Genomic DNA, 16,991 nt, shown 5'->3' on the forward strand with positions numbered 1-16,991 from the left:
CGCACCGTTAAACGAAGCTCAGCGTCTTTGAAGGAATCAGCTGATTTTTTTTACGAAAAAGCTTGCATTGTGTTGGTAATATACGAAAAAAAATCAACGCAGTCTTGATTGGACGAATCCCTGATGACGTGACAATCGAAGTTATTCTCACAATTTTACTTCGGATAGCCAATTATTACCCTATTTGCATCGGAAATATATGCCTTTTATCCAGAAATCGGACTTTCCAAGGGAGTACATATTGTAAATCTCAAGAAACTCTATGTGTCTGAGATCCCTCAGCTAGTCTACGCGCGTGAGGTCTGGCTGATCTCTTAAAGCACTATACATTTTTTTATAAATTTTAATTTTGATAAATGATATATGCCTCTTGAAGTGTCTCTTCCTTCGAGTATCTGATTTTGTGTTTTCAGACTTAACAGCCTTACTTTAAGGTTCCTAGAATTTTTCTAAAAGTGCATGCAAGTTCAGCATTAGCTAACTTGGATGATTTTATAATTCATCGATGAATGAATTCAAAATATAATACATTTTTCCATGCTTGAAACTCCCTTTAAAATTTTATTAAAAATGCGTTAACTAAATTTTATTAAAATTTTAAATTGTGTCTATGTATCTAGGCGCTTAAAGCAAAAACAAATGTTTATCAATATTTGTCATTTGCATGCGTAAAATTTATTAATTTTTAGATATATCATATTTTTTTTGTTTTATGTAGTTAGTCACATGCACTGGTGGCGAAAACTGAAGCAACTAAAAATATAGTCTAATGGTTAATAATACTACTTGACTAAGCCTATTACGCGTTTGGGCCTCAAAAAAATTTATATTATAATATATTAACACAAAGTTTCAAATATTGGAGGAAAACAATTTTTTTTTTCAACTTAAGCTTATTCGATATATAGTATGTAATTAAGTACATCCTATTGGTAAATTTATTGTATATTTTTTGCAAATGATGACGTACGTGGATCATATTTTACATCTGTGAATTAGACAGCTGTAGCCTACAAACAGACGAGCACAAGACGGAGTGCATAGGGGTCAAAATAAATATTTCCAACATTTTTTTCAAACGGGCGAAGGCTTCAATGTACCGCAGCAACGCTGCGATAACCAAAAATAATTACCAAAATAAATTACTTGAAGTTTAAAAATATTATTCGAAAAAATATTTAGTTCTTTTTCATTTAGCCCGAACAGATATAGGTTTTTTTAATATACACAGAAAAGTAATCCTATAAAATAAAAGAATTTAACGAAAGCCTTTGTTGGGCCAAGTGATCTTAGTTGCTTTAATTTTAGACACCAGTGTTTGTATGCATGTGATTATATTGTGTATGTATTGTACATGTATGTGAATATATATAAGTATTTTTATGTAATATTTATGTATTGTATATATGCAAGTATATTTTGATGACTTTGCATTTTACTTATACATAGAGTACTGTTTGAAGTAATTACCTTAAAGGACTAAAATGTTTGAATTGTTGAATGAGATTCCGGAACGTTGCATACAACAAAAACGAAAAAGGTCAAAAATAAAAACCAAAACAAAAAACATTCGGCAGAGAAAAGTACAAAGAAAATACAGTAGTCAATATCGTTTTCTGCTCTATCACAACAATCACATCAAACAAATGAGAAACTAAATATTTACTAATAATAAATCGTATATGTAGTAGTACATGAAATGCCAATGCTTGATTTGTATTTGTACAAAGCTGATGGGATCAATTTTGTGCTTTTTTTGTTTGTTTTTATTTGTCTGATAACGAAATGGGTGTAATGCACAATTTATGGAAATCAGAAAATTAAATAAAACGCTTTTTTAATAGCAAAACGAAATGCAAAGTCTGGAAAGCTTGAAGCTGGAACCAATTGCAGAGCATGTGAAAACTAGCGGTGCAAAGAACTAAAGGCAACTGAAGGGGAAACTCAAAGTATACAAATAAGTGTTAACAGTAAAAGTCAGGAGTAAACATTGATGCAGATGGTACTTAAGAGAGTGGTTTAAATAAAAGGTGAGAGAATTTTAATTCGAACAAAAACTATTCAATTTTGAAGTGGAACACAAAGCAAAGAAATGCTCCTCCAATTATATATATGTATGTAGTTTTTGTAATTAAAGCTACAAATATCGAATGCGATGCGTTTTCAGTGAAAATATTAATTATGTAGATATGTAAGTATGCATGTATATACATATGTACGTAAGTATGAATGAACTCTGGTTTTGTGTGATCTTTCTAAGCTAGAATTCGTATTTAACCATCCGTTAGACACCTTTTTTTGAGCACCCGGGTCTGGCCTTTTTTTGTCTTTTTTAAAAGGTTATATCCATAAATCGATATAAAAATTAAATTTTAGGAAGCTACCTGGAAGCTCAAGTCGTTAGCTATAATAGAAATATGTTAAATTCATTTCCAAAGTCGAAAAAGCCAGTCTGGCCAGACTGGGGTGCCCAACGGAAAGCTAATACACAATTATGTCAAAGAACCAAGGTCAAAAGTAGCTGCCGCAGCCTAATGGGTTGAAATTTTTTGGAAAATTTGGAAAAGGCGAGCCAAGAAGCGCCGAGCGAATGGTAACTCCTAAAACACTCAGACTAAAAGCCGATTGTATTCAAAGCTCTGGAAGTGGTATAAAATCAAGGAGGAAAGGAGAGAAGTGACAGAGAGAAACAAATAGGATAAAATAGAGAGAGAGAGACAGAGATAGCAGTACTTTCAAAACACACGACTGGCTTTTCTAGGTCTTCTTATAAGGCAATGCCTCTTTGGCGCTCCAACAACACTGAATATATCCTTTCCTCCCAGGGATCATTTCGCTTGCATTTTGACCTTGTAGTACCTTGATTCGCAAGTGCTACTGCCATGCAGCTTTCTTCAATGTTCCTGCAACCTATGATCAGTAGCTTGTGAGTGTATATGAATTTATGTGAGTGGTTGCGAAATTTAAATCTTCACATAGTTGTTTTTTAATGTTTAAGCTGCTCTAATTCGACATGATGCTGAAGTGTTGTGTAGGTGAAGATGCATTTCAATGCATGTGTATGTGCATTGTGAATGAGTGTTGGCAAATGATATTTTTAAGAGCTATGAAATAGGAGAATAATAACTGTTATCGCTTCCACTTCTGCAAGCGTAACCCTATTTTTTACGAAATTTTGAAGAATAACTAATACTCAAACGAATTCCTGTCAATACTCTCTGCCAATTCACTGCTGATAGGCATAACACCAAAAGTGGAGCGAGCGTGACATTTTGACCGTTAAATTGGTTGATATATGAGACGACTGTCGAGTGCATGACGGGTGGGGGTGATCGATGCTCAGAATTGTTTTTCATAACAAAAGTACAACGTTTATTATTTTTGTATACTTACATCGCACCCAAAATTTTTTTAAAATAAAATTTATATTTTAAAAATTATTTTAAAATAAAATTTTGCTTTTGATTTTACATCAAACCGAAAACGAATTACAAAATTGCAAATTTGCAAATTCAAGTTCGAGGTAAAATCAGACTATGGGGTTTTTTTATTATTTAATTATTCTGTTTGTTTCTTGTTTTCAGATAATTTTTTCTAATTTTTGTTTTGTTTGTTTTTGTTATGCATTGAAATTCAAATGATGATATACATACATATATAAAGTAAATATGAAATTTAAAGAGCGATTAATGCAAATAATATATAAGTAATAACTGATTTGTATAGCAAGTATTTTTTAAATATTATTGCAGAATTTATTCGGTGGGCATTCGCTTCGGTCGTACGAGAAACCAGTTCAAGTTGATGACAACTCATTTCTTTTTTTTGTTTTTTTTTTCGAGCCGGTTCAAGTCGGACCAAAACTGTAAACTGTGCGCAGGTATTTTAGGAAAATAATTTAATGCATTAAAGGGCAATAAACGTTTTAAAAAAGCTAAAACAAAAAAAAAAAACAAGCAATGTGCTCAATTGAAACACAATAACTCGAAAATAATTTATTAAATTCATTAGTTTGACTGCATTCGTAATACTTGTTTGTACAATAATACAAGATTTTGTTGAATATTCTCTTTATCGATCGTAAAACGATTTCAAAAAACAGTGCGGAAATACAGCCTGTGACAAACGAAATACATCAATTTTTGATCAGTTTTGGCCATTTTTGACTACTTTTGTTCCCGTTGTTTTTTTTAATGGTCTTATAAAAATTATATGAATTCAATTTTCAAATTGTATGCAAAAATTAAAAAATACCCAAAAGCACATGGTTTCTATTTGGAATTTTTAGAAAGATTTTTGGTATGCAGTTTTATGGTAATTAAATTTTAGATTTTTTATAACTTTTTACTCTTACAGTTTTGCGCACTTTCTCCATAACATATACACGTCATTTCTGCCACTTGCTTCTACGGACTGAGTAGAGAAATTATCAGTAAAGTCTTAGCTTGAAGAACAGAACCTTCATTTTAGGTTTGAACCAGCGAATTTATAGCAATTTTACTGAGTTTTTTTTACAGGTCTGATATTGTTTTTTGTTGATTTGATTGTTTTATAGTTGGAAATATATAATATTAAGTTAATATTCAAAGTGTATCAGAATAACGCGGATTTATATCCGTCCAACTGTCACTTTAGTATCATTCGCCAGAAACAGATGGGGAATTTTTTATACTGTTACAACCATAAAGTAGTATGACTGTCAATCCCAAAGCATTAAAACTCAAATCTTCATTGTGGCTAATCATTTTTCGAATTACCGAGCTTCAACTGCGGCTACAAATAAATATTTCAGGAAAGGGCCCTAATAAATAGTGCATATTTAGTACGGATAGAGATCTCTAAAGTCTAAAAAAACACTTTCTTTACTTCCTGCTAAAATTTACTTGCTCTGTAAACACATTTTCGTTTCATTGGCTGTCTGTTAAATGTACGAGTATACAGTAGTGAAATGTTAGCAGCCAGTTCATGCAGCGACTAACATTTCACGACAGAGCTGATTGACAAATTTGCATATTTTCCTTGCTAGTATTATTGTTTTAATACAATATGTTCCGACGGAATTCCCTTGTGATCTTCAACTTAGTCCAAAAGAATTACAACTTCTTTGGTAGTGTAGTCTCTGTCGATGGTTTGTTTTACATTTATTTTTTTAATTTATTAAAAAACAACCGAAATGTATGGATTTCTTCATTTAAAACAGCTGATTTGTTTCTTTTCTTTGCTCTACAGCGTTGATATTTATTCACTAGTTTTAAATATACATATGTATGCACATACATACATATATTTGACGAGCTATTGAGAACACGATAACCAATTTATTCGTATCGTGTGGGCAATCCGATATGTCTGCTTTGTATTGGGTCACTTTAAGCGCCTCTCTTTACTTTTTCCAATTCTCCAGAGAGCAAAATACTGGAGAGTTGCTATCTTATCTCTCTCAGAAAGAAAAATGTTCAAAATAGGAAATGAGCAGAAAACTTGATAGTTTCATCGTTTTTATTTATATTTAAATTTTTTTTCTTATTTTTTGCTTTTTTCAGTGCTACTAAACTTTCTGATTTGCATAAGTTTCAAGTTGCTTCCAGCAACTTATCCAACAGAAACAATATGCTTCCCCTCAAAATGAAATCTCAATTTGCTCTCAATTTGCTCTCAATTTCCACTACTTTGCTTGAAATGCCAAAAGCTTATATGTAGTCTGTGACAATTACCACAAATAGTCAGAACCTATCAGGTACGCGAATTGACCGTTTAACAGGAAGTTAAGAAACTACAAAGATCATTTTTCAGCTCGCTTTACTCTTAATTAACACGGTCGCGTACAGTAAGCATTACCGTTAGGTGTAAAAATGGATAGCATTTATTTTCATTTAAATGTAAGTTTACGTGTATTCTATAATATTAAAGTTTCAAAGCTATTTACCATTCATTTTACTTTTACAATTAGAAATTTATAGAATTATATTGAACTAGCTTTAACCCACGGCCCCGCTCGCGTAGGAGTAATTTTGAGGGATTTAGGATATGTATATAAAAGAATTACAAACAATAATTTCATAGAAAATCAATTTTCATTAATAACCATAATATTACAATACCCTGCAACCGTTGCTATGCCTAGTTAAATAAAATCAAAACAACCAATAAGAAAAATATCAAGCAAAATTATTTTTATTAATTTTCTATCTCAAACCGTTTTTGAACTTTGCATTTGGGTCATAGTTGAACAGCTTATGCGGTTTATGAAGTCTAGAGTGTGCTATAAATAGTGGGAAATAGGAAAAACTAAGATTTTTTAGATTCAATTTAAGCAAATATTCGATTAGTAGTGAAGAATGAGAGTGGCGGCGCGGCCTGGGGCTGTGGGAAGGGAGTTCCATCATAAAAACATGCCTATAACCTTTATTGGGTGAAAATATGAATGTATAAACATTTTTACTTCATTTGGTGTTGTCGTTTCTTAGTGATGCGCGGACAACGTACAGATTCACCTTTATAATTAGTATAGATTGCACGTAGAGTAGAATGGGGTAAGATAGGTCATTTTTCTTTGGAGAGCTCTTGCTACGGTGTTTTTGCATTGATTTTGAAAAATAAGCAAGATTTTGAAAGGTTATTTATCTGCTAACATTTTGGTTATACTGACTTATGTTTGGCTAAATATTTTGGAAGCTGCATTCAATAAGACAAAGGTACTTTTTTTCGATATTTTCAAAATCGGGGGGCACGATAGGTCACTATATGTGAGGGGAAAAGAACAATGTACATGGCTTGGAAATTAACGTTTTAACTTTTATTTATAGAGTATGAACACTGCACATGTTATAAAAGTTAGGAATTTTTCTTTAATTCATCACGCGAGCACGTAATGTTTCGAACGGAATTTTAAATTGTTTAGAGGCTGATCGAACACTAGCGCCATCTCGGACTGCCGCGATTGTGTTTTTTACGTCCTCTTCACTTCGTTTCGGCGTTTTTCGCACATAATTACGCACCATTTTGCTGCAAAAACAATTAAAATTTATTTTATTCAATTAAAAGTAGTGACCTATAATGCCCCCAGACGGCTGACCTATAGTGCCCCCAAGCACATGTTTTATGTTAGTGTCGATATTTTTTTTAAAAACAAAAATATCAAAAAACTAACACATTATTCGTGTTCAGCATTATTTTCTACGTAAAATAAAACTCACCTGACAAATATTTACATACATTAAATGCACTGCACCGTAGAATAAAAAAAATGCTATGTCGGAGAAAAGCTCACAAAAAACTAAACGACGCCAGAACTAGGATAACTAATCAATGGTGACGGCCGAAATGACAGTCGCGAACGTTGTTCCCCACCACGTATTCAATTCACATAAGACGAGTGACCTCTGCAAAAACAGTGCGACGAAAACCCCACCTACCTATTGTGCCCCCATACCTATCTTACCCCATTCTACTCTAAATATAATATATTGTACGAGTTTATTTAAGATGGACTATTGCATGTCTTTATATTTATTTTATAAAATTTTATACTTATTTCTTTAATTTTTTATATGTTAGCAAATATTGGTCTAGTGTTTGAATTTCGACCAACCAAATAAATAAAACAATATAAAATTGTATGTGCTATTTAAATTTCGGTCTTGAGCTCAATTCAATGTTAAAAATATATACAAATATAATATCATTACATATATTATTTTTAATTGAATGCTATTCGAGTAACATTTAGCTGATTGAGAAAACTTATCTCCTTCTCTATGTATGTTATAGCATGCATTATATTGCATGAAGGGTACCTTAACAGATTACCGTTACCCCAACTAATTAATGAAAAAAATCGACTGCCCATTTCTGCACCTCATTCAAGGCACATCAAACTGGTAGCAGCTGGAGAGCAAGAACAAAAAGAGCAGTGTATTTTGTTTTTGCTTTTGGCCCCTATAAACACAAATATTAACAGTTCAGAGTTACTTAAACAAAGTTTGCCAATTTAGCGACCAAATAAATATGTAAAAAAATCAAAGTTGCAACTCTACTGCTGCTACCTGCTTAATGTGCCTTGACTTCACTAAAATATTTACTGTCAACGAACGAGTTGGGTTAGGGTGAACATCTCATTTGACCTAAACTACTTATCACTAATTATACTTAAGTATTACAGGTTAATACATTTTCCTAGAAGTTAAGATATTTTAATATATACATGTATATGATTATTAAAAAAACCATATTTTTTTGTTTAGTTTCGATTAGTCAATTAGGGAAAACTAGGTACATATTTCAGTGTTGCATATGTGCGTAAAAAATGTATTTTTATTCTACTATAAATCACTTGGGAAGGAAGTAGAAATAATATAATAGCCTATTAGCACGGTGGACAGAATTCAGAAGGTGTGCGCAACATTAGGTCATTAACCGATCTCAGGATTTTGGAGGAATCAGCTGATTTGCGAACGGAACAGAGGATGCGACAGCCGTTTCTTTGCGACAAAAATGAGATTGTGTTAGGGATATAAGAAAAAATCAGCACAGTCAGCGCTCATATTGTTTCGTTTTCATCTGAACCATAGATAACTAGATGCGAAACCCGCTCATTTTGTGTGAGAGCGAGCTGAGTAACTCGTTTGAGGACTTGGCAGCACTGGCCTATTCTCGGGCAGATGAACAGCTGATAGACGAAAAGCAGCTAGAAATAATGTTCCAAAAATAACTGACGAAAAAATTCGTTTTACGTTAATGTGATGATAGGCATATTTCGCAGAAATTTATATTGAAATAAGAGACGGGGGAAAATTGTATACACTGGTACACAATTAATTAATAAACATTTAATAATAATTACACATAATTAATGTATCTAAATAATGTATACTAATTTTAACTTATATTGCTTGGGTACATACATATGTATATGGATTAGGTATATAGACCGAACAGCCAAAACTAATTTCTGTAAACTTTGTTTTAATCCACTCAACTTCTGTAGCACCCCATTTTTTTGCATTTCCAGTTTTGGTAAAAAATATCTATTTAATATTTAATATAATTTGACAGCTCTCACTAGAAAAATAGTTTCGCATCTAGTCGTCCATTATATGAAAGACTGATTGGAAGAGCGTAAGAATATGTGTGAAATGAGCGGGCAAAGTTCCATTGCCGAATCCCCCATGACGTAGCAAACGAATTTCCTCTCACAATTTTGCTTCAGATGGTCAAACCTTATAATCTATCATCCTATTTTTTCTCTATTTGAAATTTTTAAATATATATAGGTTGTCAAAAAAGTCTTGCGGTATTTTTATTGAATTTTCAATTGTTCATAAGATTGGTTATAATAATGCGATTTACGTCAAATATGCGCCGTTTTGTTCGATGACGAGTTCCCAACGAGATGCTAACTTCATAATACCCCTCTTATAGAAGCTCGCTTCCCTATTGTCAAAAAACTCGGAGAGCCAATTTTCACAGGACTCTCTTGTGGACAACTTCCGACTACCAAGCTCGTCCGCCATGGACAGAAATAGGTGGTAATCACTTAGTGCGAGATCCGGACTATACGGTGGATGCAAAAGAACCTCCCGTCCGAGCTCTCGGAGCTTCTGGGGCGTCACCAAAGATGTGTGTGGCCTGGCGTTGTCCTGATGGAAGACAATTCGGCCTCTGTTGATCAAAGATGGCCTCTTCTGCATAAGTGCTGCATTCAAGCGGTCCAGTTGTTGGCAGTACAGGTCCGAATTGAGCGTTTGGCCATAGGGGAGCAGCTCATAGTGGATGATTCCCTGCCAATCCCACCAAACACACAGAAGAACCTTCCTGTCCGTCAATCCAGGCTTGGCCACCGTCTGGGCAGCTTCACCGCTTTTCGACCACGCCGTTTGCGCTTCACGTTGTCGTAAGTGACCCACTTTTCATCGCCGGTCACCATCCGCTTCAAAAACGGGTCGATTTTGTTGCGATTCAGATGCGATTCGCATGCATCCATACGGGCAAAAACGTTGTTTTGCGTCAAGTCGTGTGGCACCCATACATCGAGCTTTTTTTTGAATCCAAGCTTCTTCAAATGGTTTATAACGGTTTGATGACTCATGCCCAGCTCTTGGCCGATGCTACGGCTGCTACTATGCCGGTCTCTTTCGATCAATTCAGCAATTTTATCGCAATTTTCGACAACAGGCCTTCCGGACCGTGGCGCATCTTCGATCACCTCTGCACCAGAACGAAAACGTTGAAACCATCGTTGTGCGGTGGAAATGGAAACTGTATCGGGTCCATAAACTGCACAAATTTTATTGACAGCATGAGATGCATTTTTGCCTTTATCGTAGTAGTACTGTAAAATATGCCGTATTTTCTCTTTATTTTGCTCCATGTTTGCGACGCTATAACTCACGAACGACTAAAAGCAAACAACAATTAATCAAACACGTGTTAGCACGTGAAAAGAGCTTTCCAAAAAGCTCTAGCGTGAACCGATGCGACGAATACAACTAGAACTACGCTCTTGCAAAGACAAACTTGCGGAAATACCGCAAGACTTTTTGACACGCCTTGGCCTTCACGGTGTTGCGATTTGTCAACATTATTCTTTTAACAGAAGTCCCATAAACCATTCGGAGGATAGGGATGTAAATACTTAAGCACAATATTGCGGAAATAATGGCCTAGACCATTGGAAATGTGGTGCACATTTGATTGAAGAAACAGGTTACTTCGGGGTCAGCTGGGTAACTATTTCTTTATATAATAGTTTTGTAGCGTTTTAGAATTTATGCAGCTCACCCTAAATTTAAAATCTTTGAACTCATGTTTCAAAAATCATGGAATGGAATGAAATTTAATGGAATTACTACTTATTTTAGAATTACAACTGCTTCAAGGCTAATGCATTAGAAAACTAGAAAGAAACAGCTTACTTAGTGTATGTAGAAGGGCGGACACTGTTCAAGGAAACAAAGCGTATGGTAAAATTGTGAACTATCTTCGAAGTGTTGAATGAAGCAAAGCCATTCTAGGCTTTGGTACAGTCGTCTCTGAACAAACACTAAGCACGCTCCATAGAATTCTGATCGCAGGTCTCACATTATTCTATATTAAATTAATGAAGGCTTCGGATTCGTCTGATTTAGAAAGACCAATGAAGCAGACCGACGAAAGGAGTGATTGACTTGATTTAGGGTTTCGCTAGCTCGCTATAGAATACAAATATTGTCGCGATTTGTTTTGCCTTTCTAAAATCATTTTCGCAATTTTAAAGCCCATAGGTAAATAGAGAACTCTTATATACAAATTTTAAGCCAAAATATATAAATTGTTCGTAATATCCGATAAAATTTGGAATGATCTAAAGCACAGTTTTCTATGATTTTCCTGCAGTAATCCCGATACCATACATACATATGTATGTATTAATAATGTCTACTAATTATTTTTATAATAAATATTACTTGTTTTTATGTTATTTTTTAATTCTTATAAGTACTGTATTTAGTACTTTAAATATTCACTGATTTTAAGTGGCACTACACGAGCAAATTAATTAAAAAATAATAAAAACTTAATGTTGGAAGCGTAAATTTTTATAGCAAAGCATAAGTGCGGCAAATTAATAGAAACGCAGACGAAACTCGATAGCTCTAACCTGATCGAACCATCTGATAAATTTTTGTTTCATAAATCAATAATTGGGCCAATATTCAGTTTATCCTAATATATTAAATTTATACCAATATTCAATTTGTGATTTTCCTTTGTTCATTTTCATGCTTTTGATTTTTGATGACGCAGATACTAGTTTAAGTTATCGAGTTTTGACTGTCAATATGCGTATAAATCAGTATTTTGTACAAAGCGAAGCGCAGTAAGCAGCGGTCGTATGAGTAAAGTTAATTTAAATTATTAGGAGTTTACAAAAATTCTCCTTCTAACTCTCTAATAGATGACCTCTGCAAATACATTTATTTGCAGTCGAGCATCTATGTCATAAAACACACTACAGTGTTGAATATCACAACCTCGATTTTAAATCCTAACAGTGGATTACTGCGCTTGTTTGTGTGTTTGATATCGTCCGTTAAAATATATTTCAATAGCTTTACAGAGGACCAGATATTCTAATGTTGTGAGGCGTGTTAAGTCGCATGTTAACATGTCGAATGTATGTATGTATCTACACACACACACACACACGCTCAGGTGTATTATAACTAAGAAATTTTGTTGTGGTATTAAATTTTTATGGGTTTTTTGTTTGTAAAGTGAGTGTTTATTAGATACATCTCTCGCACACGCACGCACACACACACATACACATACACGCCTTTTCTACATCCTCTCATTCAATGTGTATGTGTTTGCAATCGAACACCTACCTGTAGGAATTGCGTCACTGTCGAATCAATTATCATTAGTGGCCGATGAATCAGATGCACCACACCATTACGCACCGGAATATTGCCCTTGACAATTTCCGCTAGCACAACACCAGTGGAGTGCTTCGAATCGCCTAAAATAGTATTTGATTTGACGTACACTAAAAGTAAAGAAAAATTAATATTATTATTATAGTATAAAAGTTGAATTAAAATTGTAGTGCTTTTTGTCATACTTTTGCCGTCCTTTTGCTTGAAGAAACTAACTGTTACTTTGAGATTGTCCTCAAATGCGGCTGTGGTTTGTGGCACTTCAATTTGCGCGGCCGCTGTAAATATTACATTGTTCGGTATGACGTGTCCGTCGATGACTTTGTTGTCCACCAGACTGCTGCGTGTGGTTTGCTGTGACAATTAAGTGACATTTATTGATTAGTGGTTGCAATAAATGCAGCTATTAAATAACGTCTTTCTATGTTTGTACATTTGTGATGCTTTAGTATGTGAATATATATATATATATACATATATATATATATAATGTGTATATCTACCCATAATTATGAAAGTGGTCCAAGTTACATAATTATTGTTGCGATATATTTAATGAATTGCATTTGAATAAACTAAAAACTATTTCTATATTATGCGGCTTTTTTATTAAGAATTTCATTAGTCTTGATTAACCGAAATTAATTATGAATATGAAATTTTGTGTGAATTTTATACGAAAATATTGTATTTATTTAAAGTTGGAACTGACTTAAACACTTTTCAAAAATGCTAATTGAATGCCCGATAAATATCTTAAAGCAATCAAAACTATGAGTTTTATTTATTTTTTTTTATTTATTAATTATTTAAGAAAAGGAATTCACTTTTATCATTTCGAGAGTTTCAGATGCTTAAAATGTTCCTGAAAAACTGGAGGGCTGTACGCTAGTAAACACTTAATAGCCTAGGCAGCTGGTAGCGTTAATCGGGATTAACGACTTAAAATTATTTAAGGAATTAAATTTTCATAGGACTAAAACTACCTTTATCTCTGTCTCTATTCTTTCCTATCTCTTTCTCTGATACTTTTCTCCTTCCCTCCTTGACTATCTACCCTCTTTCGAGAGCTCTTCGGTAAGCCTTTCTTATAGCAAATTAATGAGACCTCAGACATCGAGATACAGAATTTGCTGCTATACTAGGATCTCACAAAATGGGTCTGACAAAAAAAACTCACACAAGACATCATCACACGAGAACAATGGTAGTCAAACGGTGCTAATTAGGATTATTTCAGTAGAAATATTGAACCACTTTCACAACAACAAAAGCAATAAAACGTATTGACAACTAGACTTAATTCTCATATTTTAATTGGATCAGGGCAATTTTCGATGGCAACATTGCCGAAAAATTACAGTTAATATCTTTTCTGAATGAAAAATAATGAAACTTTAAAAGAGAAGAATAAGAAAGAATGGTTGCATTGATAATGTGCACTAACACGTTCGGAATTACATTAACTGTTTTGATATTTCGGAGCAGCTTAAGAAATTCTAATTTAAGATTTTTTGAACAAATAGTTATTTTTTAGTTTCAGTACAGCTTAAACGGGTATTTGCTGCCTGTTGTCCATCTTTTACTGAAAAAACTATCCAATAAGCAAAACTAAATGTTCACTAATCCGCGCAACAACCATCTGTCACACTACAATTTTAATCAGAATTAACGACGCCGGTAATACTGATTAACGCCGCTGTCTGTCTCGGCTATAATATCTTCATTTTTTCTTCCATTACTGTCTAATGGTGGTGAATAATGGAAGCAACTTAACATTTCTGTATTTTATTATTCTTTTAGGTGAAAGATCCAACACGTTGAGTTTAGAATCATCTAAAACAGTTTTACAAACTACACCATACTACACCAAGAAATAGCGAATAATCTGCGCTTAAGTACAAATGCTTCACCCTATTACGAATACAATCCCGAGAATATATTGGAAAATGAGGATACGATACGATATACTGGGACATCGCCATAAGAACAGATAGAAAAATCACCCACAATAGACCTGATATAACGCTAATAAACCAACGAACAAAAACCACCATTTTCATTGAAATAAGCACACCCAGTGATACGAATATACACAGAAAATATATCGAGAAATATATTGAGAACACACATTCTCTCTTTGCTGAAGGTTGGCGACGGAAAGTCTATGCAGAACCCATTTTCCCAGCTTTGAAACCTTTCCCAACTAAACCAGGTGACTGTGAACTGTTCCATGCGATGAATTTAACCTCTGAGCTATCATATCGACTGTCAATTTTGGCTCAGCTTCCACGAGTTCGAGCAAGGCGTCGGAGTTAAAGACTTCAGGAGGACCACGTCGCAGTTTGTACGAATATGTTCTTATTTTTCGTGTGTTTTTGTTGTTGTTGAAGTGGTTGAGTATTTCTACAGAAATAATTCTAATTAGCGACCAGTATCGTTTTACTACCACTGTTTTCGTGTGATGATGTCTTGTTTTTGTTGTGGTTTTTTGTAAGTCAGATTGATTTTGTAAGATCCAAGTATAGCAGCAAATTCCTTATCTCGATGTCTGAGATCTTATAAATTTGCTGTAAAAAAGGCTTACCGAAAGAGCGAAGTCTTGCCCTAGCTAGCTCTGGACATTCCCATAAGTAGTGGAAAAGACTTTCCTTCACCGTTTTTGCTTGACAGACTCTGCAGATGCTATTGAAAGGAAGGTTGAGTCTGGCTGCATGCTCCTCTACTTTCCAATGACCTGTAAGGGGTGCAGTGATGCGTGAGATATTTGGTCGAGAACATCCTAACGGATGATTCGTCCTTTGGATTTTGTATGACGGCCATGTGTTTGTTGTTGTAACACATGTAGTTAATTTCTTCCACCTTCTTTTGGCTAAAGCCTGATAGTGTGAAGCAATGGATGCTTTTATTGTGTTGAGTGTGGTGGCGACTGCCACCGCCTCTGCTATATCTAGTGATGAACCTTTTCTTGCTAGCTCATCCGCCATCTCATTACCCCGTATGTTTCTATGACCGTTTACAAATTTAATATTCAAAATATTGTCCATCGCTTACTACTACTTTTCCCCATCTTTCTGGCAATTCACGGATTCCCTTTGTGAAAAATTCGGTCGGTTTTGCCGCAATCCACGAATCGATCCATTTTTTGACTTCATCGTAATTACGGAAGTGCTGGTCAGCCAGGCCATGTTGCATCGATCGGAAGAGATAGTAATCGGATGGCGCAAGGTCTGGACTATACGGCGGGTGGGGTAGGACATCCCATTTGAGCGTTTCTAAGTATGTTTTGACCACTTGTGCAACATGTGGCCGAGCATTGTCATGTTGCAAAATAACTTTGTCGTGTCTATCGGCGTATTGCGGCCGTTTTTCTCGCAGTGCTCGGCTCAAACGCATCAATTGTCGTCGGTAGACATCCCCCGTAATCGTTTCATTCGGTTTCAGTAGCTCATAATACACAACACCCAGCTGGTCCCACCAGATACACAGCATAACCTTCAGGCCATGAATATTCTGCGCCGACGTCGATGTTGAAGCATGGCCAGGGTATCCATACGTTGCCCGACGTTTTGGATTGTCGTAATGGACCCACTTTTCATCGCCAGTCACAATTCGATGCAAAAAACCCTTTCTTTTGTGCCGTTGAAGCAGTTGTTCGCATGCCATAAAACGGCGTTCAACGTCTCTTGGCTTCAATTCATACGGCACCCAATGGCCTACCTTTCGGATCATTCCCATGGCTTTTAAACGTTTGGAAATGGTTGATTGATCAACTCCCAAAGTTTTTGCAACCTCTTCTTGCGTTTGAGCCGGATCTTGATCGAGCAATTCCTCCAATTCGGTATCCATGAACTTTGGCGGCGCACCCTCGCGTTCTTCGTCTTCCAAGCCAAAATCACCACTTTTAAAGCGTGCAAACCACTTCTGGCACGTTCGCTCAGATAGAGCATGCTCACCATAAACTTCCACCAAGATACGATGACTTTCGGCTGCTTTTTTCTTCATATTAAAATAATGAAGAAGAATTCCCCGCAAAAACACATTATTTGGCACGAAATTCGACATTTTCAAGTGTGGTAAAAATATTGTTGTTTACGCTTCAAATAAAAAACTTATACTGACGTTTGTGCCTTACGACAGTAGCTCTCCAATGAATGTTTGGAAATGTGGATCGATGGAATAATAATCAAGTTACGCCATCTGTTGTAAAACCGCACGAACTTATTCATAGTAGCATTTTATAAGGTTAATTTTTCATGAATCTCGTCCATTGTATTTGCAGCTAAGAGACAGATTCGCCTGCGGTATTTTTACTCTTCTTGTTGCCGACTTTTCTAGTAATTTCTTGGAAGTATTACTTGGACGAAGTATTACTTGCCACAGTATTCGGCCGCCGTAGCCGCATAGATTGGTGCGTGACTACCATTCGGGAGTGCGTAGGTTCGAAGCTCCGTTCATGAAACACCAAAATGAAGAAAAAGTTTTTTCTAATAGCAATCGTCCCTCGGCAAGCAATGGCAAGCCTCCGAGCGTATTTTTGCCGTCAAAAATATCCTCATAAAAAATATATGT

The 16,991-nt window shown here is 35.0% G+C and overlaps 1 protein-coding gene across 4 annotated transcripts in view; it reads right to left on the bottom strand.

Moving 5' to 3' along the window:
- LOC128855272 (fasciclin-1) overlaps positions 1-16,991 on the bottom strand; it is a 95,362-nt gene that overhangs the window by 34,068 nt on the left and 44,303 nt on the right. For all 4 annotated transcript variants that reach the window (XM_054090022.1, XM_054090023.1, XM_054090020.1 and 1 more), the window contains exons 7-8: positions 12,605-12,773; positions 12,369-12,529 (exon numbers count right to left, since the gene is read on the bottom strand). In XM_054090022.1, the coding sequence (XP_053945997.1) occupies positions 12,369-12,529; positions 12,605-12,773 (330 nt within the window). The remainder of the gene's footprint in view (positions 1-12,368; positions 12,530-12,604; positions 12,774-16,991) is intronic.

The sequence above is a fragment of the Anastrepha ludens genome, chromosome 2 (genome assembly GCF_028408465.1).
Source record: "Anastrepha ludens isolate Willacy chromosome 2, idAnaLude1.1, whole genome shotgun sequence".
In the NCBI taxonomy this organism is placed as follows: domain Eukaryota; kingdom Metazoa; phylum Arthropoda; class Insecta; order Diptera; family Tephritidae; genus Anastrepha; species Anastrepha ludens.